Here is an 18,050-nt window from a genome sequence, read left to right as displayed (position 1 = left end):
GCCCTTCTAGCTAAACAAGTCAGTATATATAAGTATGTTTGGTTGGGTGAAATTTGTTGCAAACCAGCAAACTGCCAATCAGCTTTGTGACAACTGAGCCCCATTCCTAAATGATCAATCACGTACTAGAATTAATCGGCTTGATTAAGCACAACTCTACACATACAAGTATTTGAAAAGAAAAAAAAAAATAACATCAGACCACAAACAGAATCAAACACCATGAAACCGGTCAGATTACATATTACACCAAATACTACGGAGTTTTTTTGATTCATTAGCATAGCTTACAAGGAACTCAGAAATACCCTTCACACATCAGTACAAAACACTATCAGTCTACCAACAATACAAGCCAAAATACATTAACCATATATCTAGAATATTTAGTTTATGTATTACATCATGAAATTACTTCCAATGGCCTCTACATCAAATCATCAGCCCAGTTCTCTACAATGGCCACCTACTCAACCAATGGTCACTTCATGATCAAGGCACAAGTCGCGCAGTAGTGACATATAAACCAACCAAAAGTGCAAATATTAACAATGCAAAATCCAAACACTGCACAAAGACAAGCAATTTAAAATCAGCAAGAGCCATGCAAGATATCCATGAACATGTTAAGAGGAAAATTTTCCAAAAGTTTTTCTTTCTAACAATGATAACAAGCTTTCTATCTCCCATATCCTAAGTTTCTCATATCCTTGCTGTTTAGACAGCCTTGGGCTCTAGTATGGACATCTCCGAACCAAGGAAGCACAAGCTTTCTAGCAGAAATCTTGATCGATACTTAAGAAAATAAAACTTGCTTAATTAATTTAATGGGTCTTCTTAGTTTAGTTGTGCTATGTCAATACATGGTATAAGCCCCAATTACTTAGAAGTTGGACTTCAGCATCAATCTATGTAATTAACAAGTCAACTACATGGAATTGTCTCATCCTTAAAAGACAAATTAATAAACTAATTGAGCATAGAAGTTATCTTCTAAGCGAGAACTAAAAAGCAAAGCCTATTTATTTGTGGACTAACACACTGAAATCATTTCAACTCTTCAAACTCATCTGAATATATATATAAGACCTGCTATCCTGGCCTAATATAATGCTTCTTGTCTGTTTTCTTTATTAATTTTTCTTTAATTTGGAAGTGGAAATGGCCTAAGACCGTACTTTTTGTCTAATGTAAATGCATCTTCTTTATAAAGAAGGGATTAAGATTGCCAACAGCAGGCTGGCCAGCATAGTCCAAACAATACACTATGATTCCTTTCAAGTGAAGGGTTACGTGCATTAACAATAACAAACATGAGTGAGAATGCAGCAAAAAAAGGTCACGTGAACAGAAGATTTGATCAATAAAAGACAACTTCATACTTACATTACACAGTTCAGAACTAGTTCAATTAGCATCTTCACAGCCTCAACTTGAACCCCACAGAAAGATAATTTTCCAAATCATTCCTGAAGAAAAAGAAGAAAGTGCTTCAGAAGAGTATAAAAGTCATTAGTCTCATTACATACAAATTTGTCTTTCCAAGATTATGGCAATGCTTACTAATTGATGCAACATTACTAAATTTGAATATGTCAACTTTCGAAAATCAAATAAAACCAAATGGTCGAAGAGAGAAGACACAAATTAATATTAAGTTTAACAATTACAAAGAAATAAAGTAAGAATCAAAATTTTCTAATTTGTAATAAATTACTTATGAACAAATCCTCTATTAAGTTGCTCTAGCATTATACTTCAACAAACATTCATTAAGAAAATAGAAAAGCTACTTGGGTGAAACGAGGGAAACGTTCAATGTGGCCTCTTCAGTCCGAACTTTTAACAGAAATCATGAAATTATAATGGTGAATTGTGTCCCTGATAAAATTTGTTGAAATGCATGCAATTAAAATAGATGACATATATATGAATTAGAACTTAGCCAATCACATAATGTGACAGTAATATGACTGTCACCTAGCAAAGTGCTTTATGCATTCATTTCAGACATCAATCAGACAATCAGTAAGCTATAAGAAATATCCCCTACATAGCAAACACAAACAAAAGTCATAGCAACACACTGAATAGCATAACAGAAATTTGGATTAGGAAAAAGGGAAATGCAAGTAATATAGCTTTAGAAATCTGTTTACTTCAATTTGTTCTTCCTTGGCAAGGTTCCCTTTTCCTGACCGAGCTTATCTTCAACTTCAAGTGAAACAAGGCTGCCCACGAACTTAGTCATCTCCAAAGCTCCGTCTGGCAGTCCATGAGCTTTGCAACAACCAACAACTTTGTTGGATTCTAAATCATACCAAACAAGTCTCAAACTATCAATCTCCAACAAAACTCTTCGCCCATCTCTGGAGTAAACTAGAGGCTTTATCTGTAGATAAGCCCCAATATTTCCTGGCAGACTAATACTAAACAACCTAACCCAAGACTCTTTATTTCCGTACTCATTCATCACCCAAAAATCAGCCTCTTCCATTATACAAGAATCCCGAACATGATACGTAACAACCACACACAAACATCCACCCAATTCCGACAAAAGCCTCTCAGTCCTCATCAACTCCTTATCATAACCAGTACACTCCATGTACGAGAAGCTTTCAGTACTAAGATTAAAACAAGCAATCAACTGACATTGAAAATCCAACTCCTTGGTAACTATAAAATGTAAAACTTCATTAACAAGCACACCATGAAAATCTTTATAGAATAGATAATATGGTATACCTTGGACACATTTCCATGAATTGTTGTTCAGACTATACACTTTCGCTTCATTGCTGAAAATCGTGTCATTTTTATGCTTTTGAACCATCCTAAGTATCTTGTAATCGTCATTTCCACTATCGTACCCAAACCCAAACCACTCAAACTTAACAATGTAGTCTGCAGAAATGCTAACAGATGGGAGTTTCAGCTTACGATGAGACTTAGTAAGAGGATTGAACAGGACAACATCATTATTTGAATTGTCGGAGAGGCAAACAATGCCATTACAGGAACCAAACAAGCTTAAATTGTGGGGTTGCAGAGGGTGGTGGATTTCAGAGAAAGAGAGTTGATTATAGTGGAGGTCGAGCTCAGCAGATCGAAGAGACGGGTAAAATAGTAGGAGATGACGATCAGAGTTAGAAATTAAGGTTTGATTGAGGTGGATATTGATGAAATTGGGGGATTTAATTAAGGAATTCCAAGATTTGCAAACGCATAGAAAGCGAAGAAGTGTTTTGACGGGTAATTTTGAGAGAATTTCAATGATCAATTCAGTAGGAAGTACCGCCATTGTTGCTCAATCTCAAGCTCGAGAAATACAGTGTTGTTCTAGTATACTTGTAGTAGTCTAGTAGAAGAAGTGTCTCTTGCACACTACTTTGATCTGTTTTTGTGAAGCTTCTTGGGGAAGATTCTATTAGAGTACCACCAAAATGGAAGCCTAGAGTATCCATCACGCACACAGTAAAATTTGATTCTTTAGATAGGTTTACGGTTTGCCAGTGCATAAATTCAAATTTTCTATACTTAAAATCTCCAATTATCGATAAAGAAAAAAATTATATTCGTAATGATTTTACATTTGCTAATATGACCTCGTATAACAATGGAGTACGTTTTTTTATCAACTTGTATAAATCACGAAAGTTAATTTTTATGAATAGAATGTCGACTAATACAAAGCAGAGCAAGTATTAACAAGCTTCAATTCCTTTTAATGATGATATTAGAAGCTTGGTATCTGAATGCATCTGAATTAGAGGTTGCAAATTAAAATCATAGAAATGTGTACGAAGTAATGAGCAGTAATATCAAGTACTTCAGCAACGAACAGCTTGTTCAATTATACTCAAACTTCACTGCTAGACTAGAAACATTCTTACATCGCAGTAGACTTCAGAGAAGCTCAAGAGAACTAGTAAATCAGATTACAGCATAAAGCTACGGTAATCTATACTGGGACACCTGCAGTTTGCATTGCACATTTGCACTATCATCTTAGATTAGGATAAAAAACCAGTAGCTCCAAAAAACATCCACCACTTTAACAAGGTATTTATATATATACTACAAAAAAGCCACACTTAAAACTATTTGCAATGGCCTTCATGCGAAATCAACTAGTCACTTCTCCTCCAAAGGCCATGATCATGGCATGGCAAAAAAAACAACCAATAGTTCAACCTTTGACGAGCAAAATCCCAACACTGCAGAAGTGCAAAAACACAGATATTTTCAAAATCAGCAATCAGCATGACAATTCCATGAACTATCATGTGCAATTAATCTAAAAATTTATATTCTCAATTAGGATGTAACAAAATTTCTTAGAAACTCAAGGCGCCCTGGCCTTAAACAAATAAGAATCACTAAAGCAACGGGCCCTCTTAGTATAATAGATCCATGCCAACTTTATTGTTTAAGCCCTAATTGCAGAGAAGTATAATTGATATCCAAATTTCAAAAATGAAATTCGCAAATTAACAAACAAAAGACCACAAACATTAGAAAGGATACTCTCACAAACAAGTCACAGGCATTTAAAGGAAACATCTTATTCTCAAAATGCTGATTGACACAAACCAATTGATTAGAGTAATCTAATATAATTCTAATGTTCTTTGGAACACTTTTCCATTCCTCACTTTACTCTGAATATCAATCCTGTCCTAGCCTAATGCTCCCTTGCTTTAAATTTACAATCACTCCTTTTGGGGAGGGAGGAGGGGTTGTGCTTTCCATCTAGTTCGAGGGTTTGAAACTTTAAAAACCATGCCCAAAAAGATCTAAGATTGGTCTTATTTTGTATTTTAGCCTAAATTATGCAGTTTTTCAATTTGAAATACATCCTTAATCATAGATTTATGATTCCAAAACCAAACATTATGACTTTTCTGAGTACTTTTGTATCTTTATAGTAAAGGTAAAATAAGATTTTCTGTTCAGCCTAATAACAGCCCAGCAAACACTAATCCGACAGATCACTTTCAAAGGAAAGGTTATAATAGCTCAACAAATAAGTACTTTGTATTTTAGACCAAATATATAATAAATTAAAAAAGGCGCAAAAGTGATGAAGCAAATTAAAAAAGGTCATGTCAACAGGTTATTGAGACCTAACTCAATAGTTGTTGAAAGTAACTTGAAACACTGGTGCTTAGGGAGCAACTGCCAAGCCATGACTATTGTGGCAGATTAAAGAGGCACTAAAATGGATTTTGACAAACAAATGGTTGGCAAGATTAAACAATCCTCTCAGACTATAAAAAGGAATAAAAGGGCAACAATGAGAACCTAATCTTCGATGGTTAGTCTAACCTATATGCATCATGCAGGAAGTTACACCAACAATTAGAAGGAACATTTGTGTACATGTGTCAAGAATGAACAAGTGAAGGAGTCAGACCCGATCACAAGACTCAGATGCCAGTACATAGTAGGAACTGGGATGATGGCTTACCCAATGATTGTAATACTTCAATAGGACCAGGAAATGATGTTTACTTATGGAGTATGTAAAATAATAATTTGATCATCCAGGATAATGATTTTTTTTTATGCATTTTGTCAACTTAACCACAACATCAATTTACAGTACTATAACAGCCTTTATAAAAAAAAAAGGGGGGGGGGGGGGGGTTGAGACCGATGAAAGACAGCTTTTACACTTACATAACACAGTTCCAAATAAAGCCCAAGCAGTAGCATCTTCTAGGTCACAACCTCAGCTTGAACCCTGCAGAAAGATAATCATCCAAATCATTCCTGAAAAAAAAGAAGCGATTCAGAATAGTCCATAGCAATAATTGCATACAAATAGCCCATCCAAGATATTAGCAATGCTTTCTAATAGAGAATACTACAAATTCATTAATTTAAATCTGCTTCAACAAACACATGCAGAAGATTAAAAAATTAAATCCATACTTTGGTGGAATGAGAGAAATGCACTTACTATAAGTCAGCAGCTGCCTTACCATGAATTGTGTTTTTGCCAAATATATAACATTTAAATAAGACTATTTCCAAGCTAATAGAAACTGGCATTTGTTTCAGACATCAATAGTAAGCTATAAGGAATTTTCGTTCTTTGCATAGCAAACACGAAACAAACAAGTCATAGAACAACTAGGATATGTTTAACATGTTTTGAGAGCAATAAGAATAGCATTCAAAGGTATAAATTAAGGAAAAAAAAAACATGCATCTGGATTTGACAGCAAGAATAAATATGCATACTTCTTTTTGTTCTTCTTTGGCAAGGCTTTCTTCTCTTGATGCTGCTTCTCTTCAAGGGAAACAAGGCTGCCCACGAAATACGTCATCTCCATAAATCCATTCGGAATACAATGAGCTCTGAGTCTCTCAACACTTTTGGACTTCAAATCATACCAACCAAGTCCCTTACAGTCTATCTCTATCAAAATTTTCCTCCCGTCTTTCGAGTAAAAAACCGGCTTAATCTGTACATAAATCCCTAAACTCTGCAGCTGGCAAATTCTAAACAACATAATCCAAGACTCTTTCATTCCATATTCCTTCATCATCCAAATATCGACACTTTCGACTAGAGGATTACTCAACACACAGTTATTAGGAGGAGGGTGATAAAGAGCACTTGTGTGATGATTAGCCACCAAACATAAACACCCACCCATTTCCAACAAAAGTGGCACCAAATCACTCCTAGAATTTTCATTATGATTGGGGCATTCAATAAGTGAGAATTTCTCAGTGTTAAGATCAAAACTCGCAATGAAATTACATACCAAATCCGATTCATTAGTAATCACAGTATAATGTAAAGCCTCATTAACAAGAACACCATGATAATCTTCACAAAAGATATAATATGGAATACCTTGAATACTTTTCCATGAATTGGTGTTGAGACTGTATACTTTGGCTTCATTGTAGTAAACTTTGTCATTTATATACTTTTGAATCATCCTCAAAACCTTGTAATCGTCGTTTTTGCTGTCATACCCGAACCCGGACCAGACCGAACCCATAGAAGGTTCTGGAATGTAATTAGAGGGCAACCTACGACATGATTTGATGAGAGGATTGAACAATAAAATGTCGATTTTTGATTTATCGGAGAAACAGAGTATGCCGTTGCAGGAACCAAAGAACACGACGTCGCGGCGTTAAAGAGGATGATTGAGCTTCGAGAAAGAGACATGGTTACGATGTGGGTCAAGCTCCGCAGAATGAAGAGAGACGTTTCTGAAGAAATGAGAAGATGACGATCAGAATTGGAAACTAGGGTTTGATTGAGGTGAATTTTGATGAAATTAGGGGATTTGATTAAGGAATTACAGGGTTTGCAAACGCATTTGAAGCGGAGAAGTGATTTAACAGGTAATCGTGAGAGAATTTCGGTGATAATCTCAGTGGGGAGTGCCGCCATTGTTGCTCTAGCTTGAGCTCTGGCCTCTGGGTTTGATTAGAGCTGCAAATATATTTGTAGTGGGAACTGGAAAGACGAGAAATCAACGACTCTTTATCTCCCTCCCTTTTTTTTTTGGGTTTTTGGTATTATTATTATTATTATTATTATTATTATTATTATTATTATTATTATTATTATTATTATATTTTTTTAATATATTTTTGGTGTTTACTTTTTAGAGAGCTATAGAGGGAGAGTCTGTTCTGTACACCCGTCGGTTGTATAGTACACCGTACACCCGGATTTATTTAACAAATTCTACCATAAAAGCGAATGGTAAAAATCGAACAGAGAAAGAAGCTCTAACGGTCTAACCACGTAGGATATTCTTCACTCTTTATTGTTAATTGCTATGTGTGTGGAATTTGAAAACAAATATCGCGAAACATTTCGTTTCAAGTTAAAGCTTACATATGGAAAAATGTATAAAGAGGCTAATTCAACCATGATTTACATGATAAATCATACACAAAAAAAAAATAATAAAAAAATGGTAATTTGTGTTATTATTCTCTATTGTCAAAACATGTTAATGTTAATAAGATTGTTACACATGTTTTTTGAAATTTAAAGTATGCTTAATGTACGTATACATCTAATATTATGTACCACACCTCGTATTCCCTTTGTATTAATAAATGCTTTATTGGCAATTTTTGCACTATTCACTTGATCTCGAGTTCTTGACTAATGTTTGTAAGTTAAACTTTTTTAAAGAAAATCTAAACCATACTAGAAAATCTAAACTACTTTGTTGTACGGCCATATATGTCTTTTAGTCCATAATTTGAGTACATTTGCAACAATTTTTTTTAATATACTTTTAATTTTCATGTATTTTTCAAGACAACACGGGGCTAATCCCGTAGAAGATTTAAAACTAATCAATCGATAACATAATACTAAAACAAACACCAAGATTTGAGGCTCAATTACGGGCATAAATTAAGATTCAAACTTTTTCAATTTCATTTATAAATATGAGAATATTTTTTGGTAGATTTTCAATTAACATTATAATTCATTATAAAATTTTGTAAAAATCGTGTGTAACACGAGACTTAGGGCCTGTTCTCTTACGTTGAAATTCAGTTCAGTTCAGTTCAGCTCAGTTCAGTTCAGTTCAGTTCGGCTCAGCTCCTAATTTCCTTCTCTTATAAAATATTCAGTTCAGCTCAGCTCCTAATTTCCTTCTCTTATAAAATATTCAGTTCAGCTCAGTTCAGTTCAGTTCAGTTCAGTTCAGCTCCTAATTTCCTTCTCTTATAAAATATTCAGTTCAGTTCAGTTCAACTGAGTTCGAACTGAGCTGAACTGAACTGAATATTTTATAAGAGAAGGAAATTGAAAGCTGAACTGAACTGAAATGAATATTTTATAAGAGAAGGAAATTGAAAGCTGAACTGAACTGAATTTCAACGTAAGAGAACATGTCTTTAATCTAATTAAAACCAATAAAAAACAAACAAAAACAAAGAAAGGCAAAGCCCAAACAACACAACACCTTCGTATATTCCAACCAGCCCATAATCCCTTCTATCAATAATCCTGATTTCTCAGTCCACCTCCACCCCAACGCCTGTTGTTCTTCATCGGAAAAAACCCTAGGAGAGAGAAAAACCAGACACCCTCAAGAATGAAGCAAGTACTATCCGCCGACTCCATGGAAATCCCAGATGGGATCGACATCAAGGTCGACGCTAAGATCATCGTCGTTTCAGGACCAAGGGGCACCCTCACCCGCAACTTCAAGCATCTGAACCTTGATTTCCAATTGGTTACTGATGAAGAAGGTAAGAGGAAGCTGAACATTGATTCATGGTTTGGAACCAGGAAAACTTCAGCTGCTATTCGTACTGCTATCAGTCACATTGAGAATCTTATCACCGGTGTTACCAAGGGTTATCGCTACAAAATGAGGATGGTTTATGCTCATTTTCCCATCAATGCCAGTATTACTAACTCTAACAAGAGTATTGAGATCCGTAACTTTCTCGGCGAGAAGAGGGTAATCTTTTTTTTTCTCAGTTAATTTTTTTGGTTGCTTCTTGATTAAAATGATCGATTTTTGTTCTGCTTTTATAATATTATCAATTTGTTTATAATTTGAAGAGTAATTAGAATTGCTAATTTGTTGACCTTTTCCAGAATTGTTTGTTATCATATTTGACTGTTTTTGCTTTTCTATATGGGATTCATGATTTAGATCATTGTATATGTTTTAGTGGGTGATGAAACATAACAATTGGTTGAACTATAGTTATGCATCATAAGAACTGTCACAGAATTCAGTAAGTTAAAATTGCCATCATAATCCCAATCCAATCGAATCTCTTATTGTAAGTGTACACCAGAATATTCAATAGGAATTATTCAATTGATTTTAGACAAATTGCAACAAGAACTAGGATTGAATACAATATATATTTTTTTTCCAATTCCTTATAGAAGAACCGCGTCTTTGATTTAGAGAGCTAAGGAACTCAGTATTGATTCGACAATTCTATTGTACCTTTGATTACAATCGAGTACTTCGGGCACATTTCCTTATTTGGTAGAGCTCCAAATGATCAAATGAGGTTCTCTTATGTGTAGTATTTTTTTTGCTTTCCTGATTTTCTCATACATCATCCATTCTCGTTCCATTCATTTCTAATGCTCGTGGATGCAAGAAGCAAGAAAGTTTATAAATTTATCAACACAATTGTTAATTATATTATGAGTAAACGTTAAAGGAGTTGAACATTGTTATTGATTTATGATTTCTACTCCCCATTGATGCAAACTATTTTTCTTTACTGACCTCTAAATGTTTTCAGGTCAGGAAGGTTGACATGTTGGACGGTGTTACTATCTTGAGATCCGAGAAGGTTAAGGATGAGCTTGTCTTGGATGGAAGCGACATTGAACTTGTTTCTCGATCTGCTGCTTTAATTAACCAGGTATTTTTTTTTATTTTTTTTCATTATTATTATTTGTGGTTGCATTTTATTCTTGACTCTGCATCACAAGTTTTCTAATTGTCATGTATGTATTTGATTAGAAATGTCATGTTAAGAACAAGGATATCAGGAAGTTCTTGGACGGTATCTATGTCAGCGAGAAGGGAAGGATTGTTGAAGAGGAGTAAGCTATGGCTGAGACTGATTAGATACAATTCTAGGCTGATCAAATAGGAAGGAAATTTTGAGTTAGGGGTATTAGTTTAAGTACTTTTTATATCTTGGATTGACCTCAAATTATGGGTCTAAAATACTGTAAAATACTCTAGTTAAGTTTTGTTTGATTTGACTGATGTTTTTTGGATAAACCTTGTTGATCATTTTCAACATGGAGTTATAGTTTATGAATAGATCCTGCTTACAGTTGTTACAGTGTACCTGTATATTACAATTGGTTAATAATCGTAATATTGCAAATTTTGCAATGCCAATATGCGGATGAGTGAGTAAAGAGATGTGAAGCCAACGGAGTGAGCAAAGTGGCACTGCAATTGCTCCAAGAAGTTGATTTACTTGTTATCTGATAATCAGAAGAGAGGGATGAGTTTTTGCACTAAACCTTGGCTTCTCCCCTAATAGCTTATTTCACTAAGTTCCAGAATTATCAAACCTCTAAACTTGTTTGATGTCTCTAGAATTTTCCCTTCAAGTGAATTGTTTCAGTTTTAAAACATCAAGCTTGAAAGTAATCCAATAGACTTGGGGATGAGCCCAGACAATTTGTTTTGAGGACAAGTTAATAATATATAGGGCTGGCAAAAACTGACCCGACCCGAAAACCCGACCCGAACCCGACCCGAAAAAAGTGGGTTAGGGTTGAGTTTTTCGACCCGAAAACTTAAATGGGTCAACACGAACCCGAACCCGAAATTAAATGGGTTAGGTTAAGGTTGAAAATCTCAACCCGAAAACGACCCACTTAACCCGAAATAAATTTCAGGTCAAAATCAGGTCAGGTCAACCCGAACCCGACCTGATAACCCGAATATTTTAAGGTTAAAAAAAATATATAAAAAAACCAAAACTGATTAAATTCAGCCCAAGCCCAATAATATATGTAACTAGTATCTAAAAGACGAAAACCCTAAAATCCTAAATGCCTCCTCCTCACACACAATCAGCCGTTTAGGCTCCTCTCTCTCTCTCTCTCTCTCTCTCTCTCTCTCTCTTTCTCTCTCTTCAACTCTCATCTCTTCAAACCTCAGATCTAAATCAACAATTCTCGGTTTTTATAATCCTTAGATCTTCCTCTCCTTCATAATTTAAGTGTTTAAAGATTTACCACTTCAACTTTTAAGGTATAGTACTTGCTATTTTGAAGTTTGCTTTTATACGATTTTTTTTTTTTTTGTTTGAATATTCTTACATGTTTGTTGTTGTTGTTTTCTTTGCTATTCAAAGCCTAATTTTGATGTTGTTTGCTGTTTTAATTGTTATTCAAACCATAATTTATATGATATTGTATTTTTTGTTATTTGTTATTTGTTGTTTGTGTTTGTTATATTATTGTATTGTAGGGATTGAGTCCTTTATTATTGATGTTTGCTTTTATTGATTTTGGCAGATTTTGATCCTCACACGCCACAAACATACGTAGCCCCTGCTTCAACTTGCTTCAAGTCTCCATCATTGTACATTATTTTAGAACTACTTTGTATAAAGTCTTATAAAAAAATTAAAAACATTAATTCTGGTTTGTAATTTATTTAGTGTACTATATTTTTGTATCTAATCTTTAATTAGAATTGCTAAATAACTTAATTTAAAAATCAAGTTAAATTCGGGTTGACCCGAACCCGGCTAATATCAGATCATTTTCAGGTCAAAATGACCTGATTTAAACCCAAATAAAAAAATCAGGTCAATTCAGGTTACTTTCGGGTTGACCCGAACCCGAAAATATCAGGTTCAGGTTGGGGTTCTCAACCCGAAAACTTAAATGGATCAGGTTCGGGTTGAGGGGTAGCTGACCCGAAATCAGCTGACCCGAACACGAACCCGACCCGACCTGATCCATTTGCCAGCCCTAATAATATACATTCCAAATGCACTTATTCACTTGACTTCAAAAGGTAAGCTTTATTTCATAAAAAGATACCAATAAAGGAAAAATTAACAAAAAATAATCCAAACTATTGGCTCCCTTCTCATTTTAATCGTATGAATGAAATCTAATGTTTATTACATAATATTATCATGTTCTTTATTAATATTACATATGTTTATTACAAAATAACTGTATGTTATTTTCAAAATAGTTACATGTTCTTTTTGCGTTTTTTGGCTGTACTTCCCAACCACTTTTTAAATCAGAATAATGCCAACTATAAGAGTCCCTTCCTAAATTAGTTTCAAACTTTTATTAACCAATTAATCAGGTAAATAGAGCCATTTTTCAACATATTATTTGTTTTATTATTCACATTATTATAATTTACCCACCCACCCCCCCCCCCCCAAAAAAAAAAAAAAAAAAAAAAACCTACATCCTCTTAAATCTAAATTCATACCACCACCTTCTAAATGTTCCGATCTCACCACCTACCCAACCTAGTCCTTCCACTAAAACCACCTTAACATCCACCCCCAGCAACCACCTTAACATCCACCCCCAGCAACTTAAAGAATCTTTCCAGCCAAGCCCATCCACCGAAACCATCATTTCTACCACCCCGGCCATGAATCACCATCAAGCGCTACTAACCATCGACATTAATCACACCAACGACTGTTGAACAGGAAGAGGAGATATGAGAGAAAATGGAGGCGATTTGAGAGAGGGGAGAGGAATAGAGCGGTTGGACGAGGAGATGAAATGGGATGCGCAGAAGGGGGAGGAGACGCGGTTGATGGCGGATTGGCGAGGTAGCAAATTGGATATAGGTGGGGTTAGGTGGTTGGGGGGGGGGGGGGGGGGGGGCGCCACTGGTTGAGGGACGGAAGAGGTGGGTGATACAAAGATGGTGGATGGGGTTATTGTTGTGGTATACGGTCGTGGTGGTCTGGCATTGTGGTAGTGAAGAGGTGTTGGTTCCATGGTGGTTGCAAGATTTGGGTTGGTGGACTAGTGGTTGGCTAAGTGTGGCTATGGTTGGGTTGAGGTTGAGGGTGAACGCTGGTGGGTGACAATAATAAACTAACTAAATAAATAAATATAAAGTTGATTATTCTCTTATAAAAGTTTTTTTTTAAAAAAAAAAATTTACATGTATTATAGGCTGTAGGTAAGAGGGACTAATTTGAGAAGGGACCCTTATAGTTGGGATTATTCCGATTTAAACATTAGTTGAGATTAAAATGAGAAGGGGACTAATATTTCGGATTATTTATGTTAATTTTTCCAATTAAAAAGCTATAGAGGATCAGCTTGTTCAACCTCAACTCTAGAACAGTCAATTCGGGTAAACGGGTCGGGTTTAGGTCGGGTCAATTCTAGTCGGGTCAATTCAGATTAATTCCATAACTTATGCGGGTCGGGTTTGGGTTGGGTCATGCTTCAGTCGGGTCACGTCAGGTCATACTTCTTATCGGGTTTGGGTCGGGTTTAGGTCGGGTTAATAACAGGTCAGGTTACATTCGGGTCGGGTGAACAATAGGTCGGGTTTAATTCGGGTTTTCACGGGTTAAAACGGGTTAGGGTAATTCTCGGGTTCGAGTCAAGTCAATAATTTGCAGGTTAGAATCAGGTCGGGTCATTCTCTTGTTTGAGTCGGGTTCGGTTCAAGTCAATAATTTGCGGGTTATAATCAGGTTGGGTCATTTTCAAGTCAGGTCATTTTCGGGTTCAAGTCAGGTCATTTTCGGGTTCAAGTCAGGTCATTTTCGAGTTCAAGTCAATAATTTGCGGGTTATAATCAGGTTGGGTCATTTCCAAGTCGGGTCATTCTCGAATTCAAGTCGGGTTATGTTCAATTCAATAATTTGCAGGTTACAATCAGATCGGGTAATTTTCAAGTAAGTTCATATTCGAGTTCAACTAATTATAGATAGATGATTATTATTTTTATCAAGCTATTATTTCCTTTGACTATAATATATATGGCAATATACTAGGGAACTATAGTCTATAATTTAGGAAGATAACTATCTCCTTTGACCATACAATAAATATATACTATATTTTAGTCTTAAATTTGAGGATGATGCTCCTTTCTTTTGCTGGCCTGGACTGACTTGGTCCCCCAAAACAAAATGCTTTGATCAATAATAATAAGGTGGTTTAAATTACATTTAAGGTGATTTGAAATCGAGTCAGGAACAATTTTGGTTGAATTTAGTCGGGTCAATAACAAGTCGTGTTAATTTCGAGTCGGGTTAGTAACAGATCAGGTTGCATTTTTGGGTTAGGTAAGTAATAGATATGGTAAAATTTGGGCCAGGTTAATAACAATTCGGGTTGAATTTGGGTCAAGTCAATAACAAGTCGGGTTTATATCGGGTCGGGTTTGTAATAGGTTAGGTTAAATTCAGGTCGGGTTAAGGACGGGTCGGGTTGAATTCAGGTCAGGTTAGTAAAAAGTCAGGTTAAATTCTGGTTTTGAAGGGTTAAAACGGGATTGGGTCAATTTCGGTTCAAGTCGGGTTCGATGCAAGTTGATTAAATTGGCCGTTGTAAACCGGTAAATCGGTGCAAGTTGTAAACTGGTAAATTGGCCGTTTAAAAGCAAATTGAATGGTTCCACACACCCAATTGGACTCCCGGGGGATATTAGGGATCATGGTAAACATTTCAGCAATTTTTAATTCCAGACGAAAAAAAATAAAAAAATTCCAAAATTGAAGGCTAATATCCACGTTTTTTGAGAAAATTTGGAGGTTTTAGGGCTTGGTGTCGAAAAGTCTTGAATTTTTATGGAATACATCTTGGGGTCATATAATGCCGTTTAAAACCATATATGATCTTTATATGTTGTCATAAATGTTCGTAGTAGGGTTTAGTTAGTAAAATCCATACAAGCTGTAAACCGGTAATTAAATTGACCGTTTAAAGGCAAATAGCTTAGGATGGTTCCACCAACCCAATTGAACTCCCAAAGGGTATTAGGGACCATGGTAAAGATTTTAGCAATTTTTATTTCCAGGCGAAAAAAAGTCAAAAAAATTCCAAAATTGAAGACTAATACCCACGCTTTTTGAGAAATTTTGGAGGTTTCGGGGCCCGGTGTCGAAAAATATTGAAATTCTTGGGAATAAATCTTGGGGGTCATATAATGCCATTTGGAACCTTATATGATCATTATATGTTGTCATAAATATTCGTAGTAGGCTTGAGTAAATGAAATATGTGCAAGTTGTAAATCGATAATTAAATTGGCCGTTTAAAGGCAAACATGATGGTTCCACCAACCCAATTGGACTCCCGGAGGGTATTAGGGAGCATGGTAAACATTTCGATAATTTTTATTTCCAGGCGAAAAAAGTCAAAAACTTAAAAAAGTGAAGACTTAATATCCACGATTTTTGAGAAATTTTGGAGGTTTCGAGGCCCAGTGTCGAAAAGTCATGAAATTCTATGAGATAAACCTTAGGGTCATATAATGCCGTTTGGAACCATATATGATCATTATTTGTTATCATAAATGTTCGTGGTTGGCTTGAATTAATTAAATCGGTGCAAGTTATAAATTGGTAAATTGGTCGTTTAAAGACAAATTGGATGGTTCCACCCACTCAACTGGACTTCCGAAAGGAATTAGGGATCATGGTAAACATTTCAGCAATTTTTATTTCCAGGCGAAAAAAAGTCAAAAACTTTCGAATTTTCAATTTTTATATACACGCTTTTTGAGAAATTTTGGAGGTTTTGGGGTCCGATGTCGAAAAGTCTTGAAATATTATGGGATACATCTTGGTGTTATATAATGCCGTTTGGAACCAAATATAATCATTATTTGTTGTCACAAATGTTCGTGGTAGGCTTGAATAATGAAATCGGTGCAAGTTATACACCGGTAAATTGGTTGTTTAAAGGCAAATTGGATGGTTCCACCCACCCAATTGGACTCTCGGAGGGCATTAGGGACCATGGTAAACATTTCAGCAATTTAAACTTCCGAGCGAAAAAAAGTCAAAAAATTCCAAAATTGAATGTTAATATCCATTATTTATTTTGAAAATTCGAAAGTTTCGGGGCCCGGTGTCGAAATGAAATGAGATTTTAGGAAATACATCTTGGGGTCATAAAATGCCGTTTGGAACCATAAATGATCATTATATGTTGTCATAAATGTTCGTGGTAGGCTTGAGTTAATGAAATCATTGCAAATTTGTAAACCGGTAAATTGGCCGTTTAAAGGCAAATTGGATGGTTCCACTCACCAAATTGGACTCTCGGAGGATATTAGACACCATGGTAAACATTTCGGAAATTTTATTTCCGGACGAAAAAAAGTCAAAAAATTCCAAAATTGAAGGCTTAATATCCATGCTTTTTGAGAAATTTTGGAGGTTTCGGGGCCAGGTCTCGAAAAGTCTTGAGATTTTAGGGGATACATCTCGGGGTCATATATTGCGTTTTGGAACCATATATGATCATTATATGTTGTCATAAATGTTTGTGGTAGACTTAACTTAATGAAATCGGTGCAACTTGTAAATCTGTAAATTGGCCGTTTAAAGACAACTTGGTTGGTTCCACCCACCCAATTGGACTCACAGATGGTGTTAGGGACCATGGTAAAAATTTCCACAATTTTTATTTAAGGGTGAAAAAAGTCAAAAAATTCCATAATTAAAGGCTATTATCCATGTTTTTTGAGAAATTTTAGAGGTTTTCAGGCCCGATGTCGAAAAGGCTTGAGATTTTAGGGGATAAATTTCGGGGTCATTTAATGCCGTTTGGAACCATATATGATCATTATATGTTGTCATAAATGTTCGTGGTAGATTTGAATTGATGAAATCGGTGCAAGTTGTAAATCAGTAAATTGGTCGTTTTAAGGCAAATTGGATGGTTCCACCCACCCAATTGGACCTCCGGAGGGTATTTGAGACCATGGTAAACATTTCGACAATTTTTATATCCGGACGAAAAAAAGTCAAAAAATTCCAAAATTAAAGGCTAATATCCACGCTTTTTGAGAAATTTCGAATGTTTCAGGGTCCGGTGTCGAAAATCATTGAGATTTTAAGGGATACATCTCGGGGTCATATAATGTCGTTTGGATCCATATATGATCATTATATGTTGTCATAAATGTTCATGGTAAGCTTGAGTTAATGAAATCGGTGCAAGTTGTAAACCGATAAATTGTTCGTTTAAAGGCAAATTGGATGGTTCCACCTAGCTATTTGGACTTCCGGAGGGTATTAGGGACCATGGTAAACATTTCGGCAATTTTTATTTTCGGGTGAAAAAAAGTCAAAAAATTCCAAAATTGAAGGTTAATATCCACGCTTTTGAGAAATTTTGGAGGTTTTGGGTAGAGCTGTTAATTCGAGTAATCGGGTTGGGTTTAGGTCGGTAAGAGTGGGTCGGGTCCACTCGGGTCGAGTCAATTTGGATTAATTCCATAACCTGTGGGATTCGGGTTTGGGTTGGGCCATGCTTGAGTCGGGTCATACTTCTTATAGGGTTTAGG

At 35.5% G+C, this 18,050-nt stretch overlaps 3 protein-coding genes and 1 long non-coding RNA gene across 4 annotated transcripts; 2 read left to right on the top strand and 2 right to left on the bottom strand.

The window, feature by feature from the left end:
• Positions 1-27: 27 nt before the first annotated feature.
• On the bottom strand, positions 28-3,365 carry LOC145558938 (F-box protein CPR1-like). The gene is made up of 3 exons (XM_081620315.1): positions 2,160-3,365; positions 1,387-1,469; positions 28-567 (listed from the first exon to the last, which is right to left on the bottom strand). The coding sequence occupies exons 1-2, from the start codon at positions 3,302-3,304 to the stop codon at positions 1,421-1,423; spliced, it is 1,194 nt and encodes a 397-aa protein (XP_081476441.1). The 5' UTR covers positions 3,305-3,365; the 3' UTR covers positions 28-567; positions 1,387-1,420.
• Positions 3,366-3,827: 462 nt separating this feature from the next.
• On the bottom strand, positions 3,828-7,025 carry LOC145558045 (F-box protein CPR1-like). Its single transcript, XM_081619197.1, has 3 exons — positions 6,253-7,025; positions 5,686-5,778; positions 3,828-4,220 (listed from the first exon to the last, which is right to left on the bottom strand). Exons 1-2 carry the CDS (start codon positions 7,023-7,025, stop codon positions 5,730-5,732), a joined length of 822 nt encoding a protein of 273 aa, XP_081475323.1. The 3' UTR covers positions 3,828-4,220; positions 5,686-5,729.
• A 1,954-nt stretch (positions 7,026-8,979) lies between these two features.
• LOC145558952 (large ribosomal subunit protein uL6-like) lies at positions 8,980-10,842 on the top strand. The gene is made up of 3 exons (XM_081620329.1): positions 8,980-9,476; positions 10,288-10,410; positions 10,512-10,842. Exons 1-3 carry the CDS (start codon positions 9,105-9,107, stop codon positions 10,596-10,598), a joined length of 582 nt encoding a protein of 193 aa, XP_081476455.1. The 5' UTR covers positions 8,980-9,104; the 3' UTR covers positions 10,599-10,842.
• Positions 10,843-11,558: 716 nt separating this feature from the next.
• Positions 11,559-12,197, top strand: LOC145558953 (uncharacterized). The gene is made up of 2 exons (XR_014092630.1): positions 11,559-11,768; positions 12,035-12,197. It is a non-coding gene; the product is annotated as an uncharacterized LOC145558953 (long non-coding RNA).
• Positions 12,198-18,050: the final 5,853 nt, after the last annotated feature.

This window comes from Chenopodium album, chromosome 9 (assembly GCF_948465745.1).
Source record: "Chenopodium album chromosome 9, dcCheAlbu1.1, whole genome shotgun sequence".
In the NCBI taxonomy this organism is placed as follows: domain Eukaryota; kingdom Viridiplantae; phylum Streptophyta; class Magnoliopsida; order Caryophyllales; family Amaranthaceae; genus Chenopodium; species Chenopodium album.
The sequence above is the reverse complement of the archived record's forward strand: the minus strand, read 5'-3'. Positions and strand labels throughout refer to the sequence as shown.

Bases quoted from the DNA above. Each gene is read 5' to 3' on its own strand.
- LOC145558938 (XM_081620315.1), bottom strand. From the start codon at position 3,304: ATGGCGGTACTTCCTACTGAATTGATCATTGAAATTCTCTCAAAATTA. The intron at 1,470-2,159 runs GTAAACAGATTT...CTTTTTCTTCAG, and splicing joins CCAAGGAAGAACAAATTGAA to GAATGATTTGGAAAATTATC.
- LOC145558045 (XM_081619197.1), bottom strand. From the start codon at position 7,025: ATGGGTTCGGTCTGGTCCGGGTTCGGGTATGACAGCAAAAACGACGAT. The intron at 5,779-6,252 runs GTATGCATATTT...CTTTTTTTTCAG, and splicing joins CCAAAGAAGAACAAAAAGAA to GAATGATTTGGATGATTATC.
- LOC145558952 (XM_081620329.1), top strand. From the start codon at position 9,105: ATGAAGCAAGTACTATCCGCCGACTCCATGGAAATCCCAGATGGGATC. The intron at 9,477-10,287 runs GTAATCTTTTTT...AAATGTTTTCAG, and splicing joins ACTTTCTCGGCGAGAAGAGG to GTCAGGAAGGTTGACATGTT. The intron at 10,411-10,511 runs GTATTTTTTTTT...GTATTTGATTAG, and splicing joins CTGCTGCTTTAATTAACCAG to AAATGTCATGTTAAGAACAA.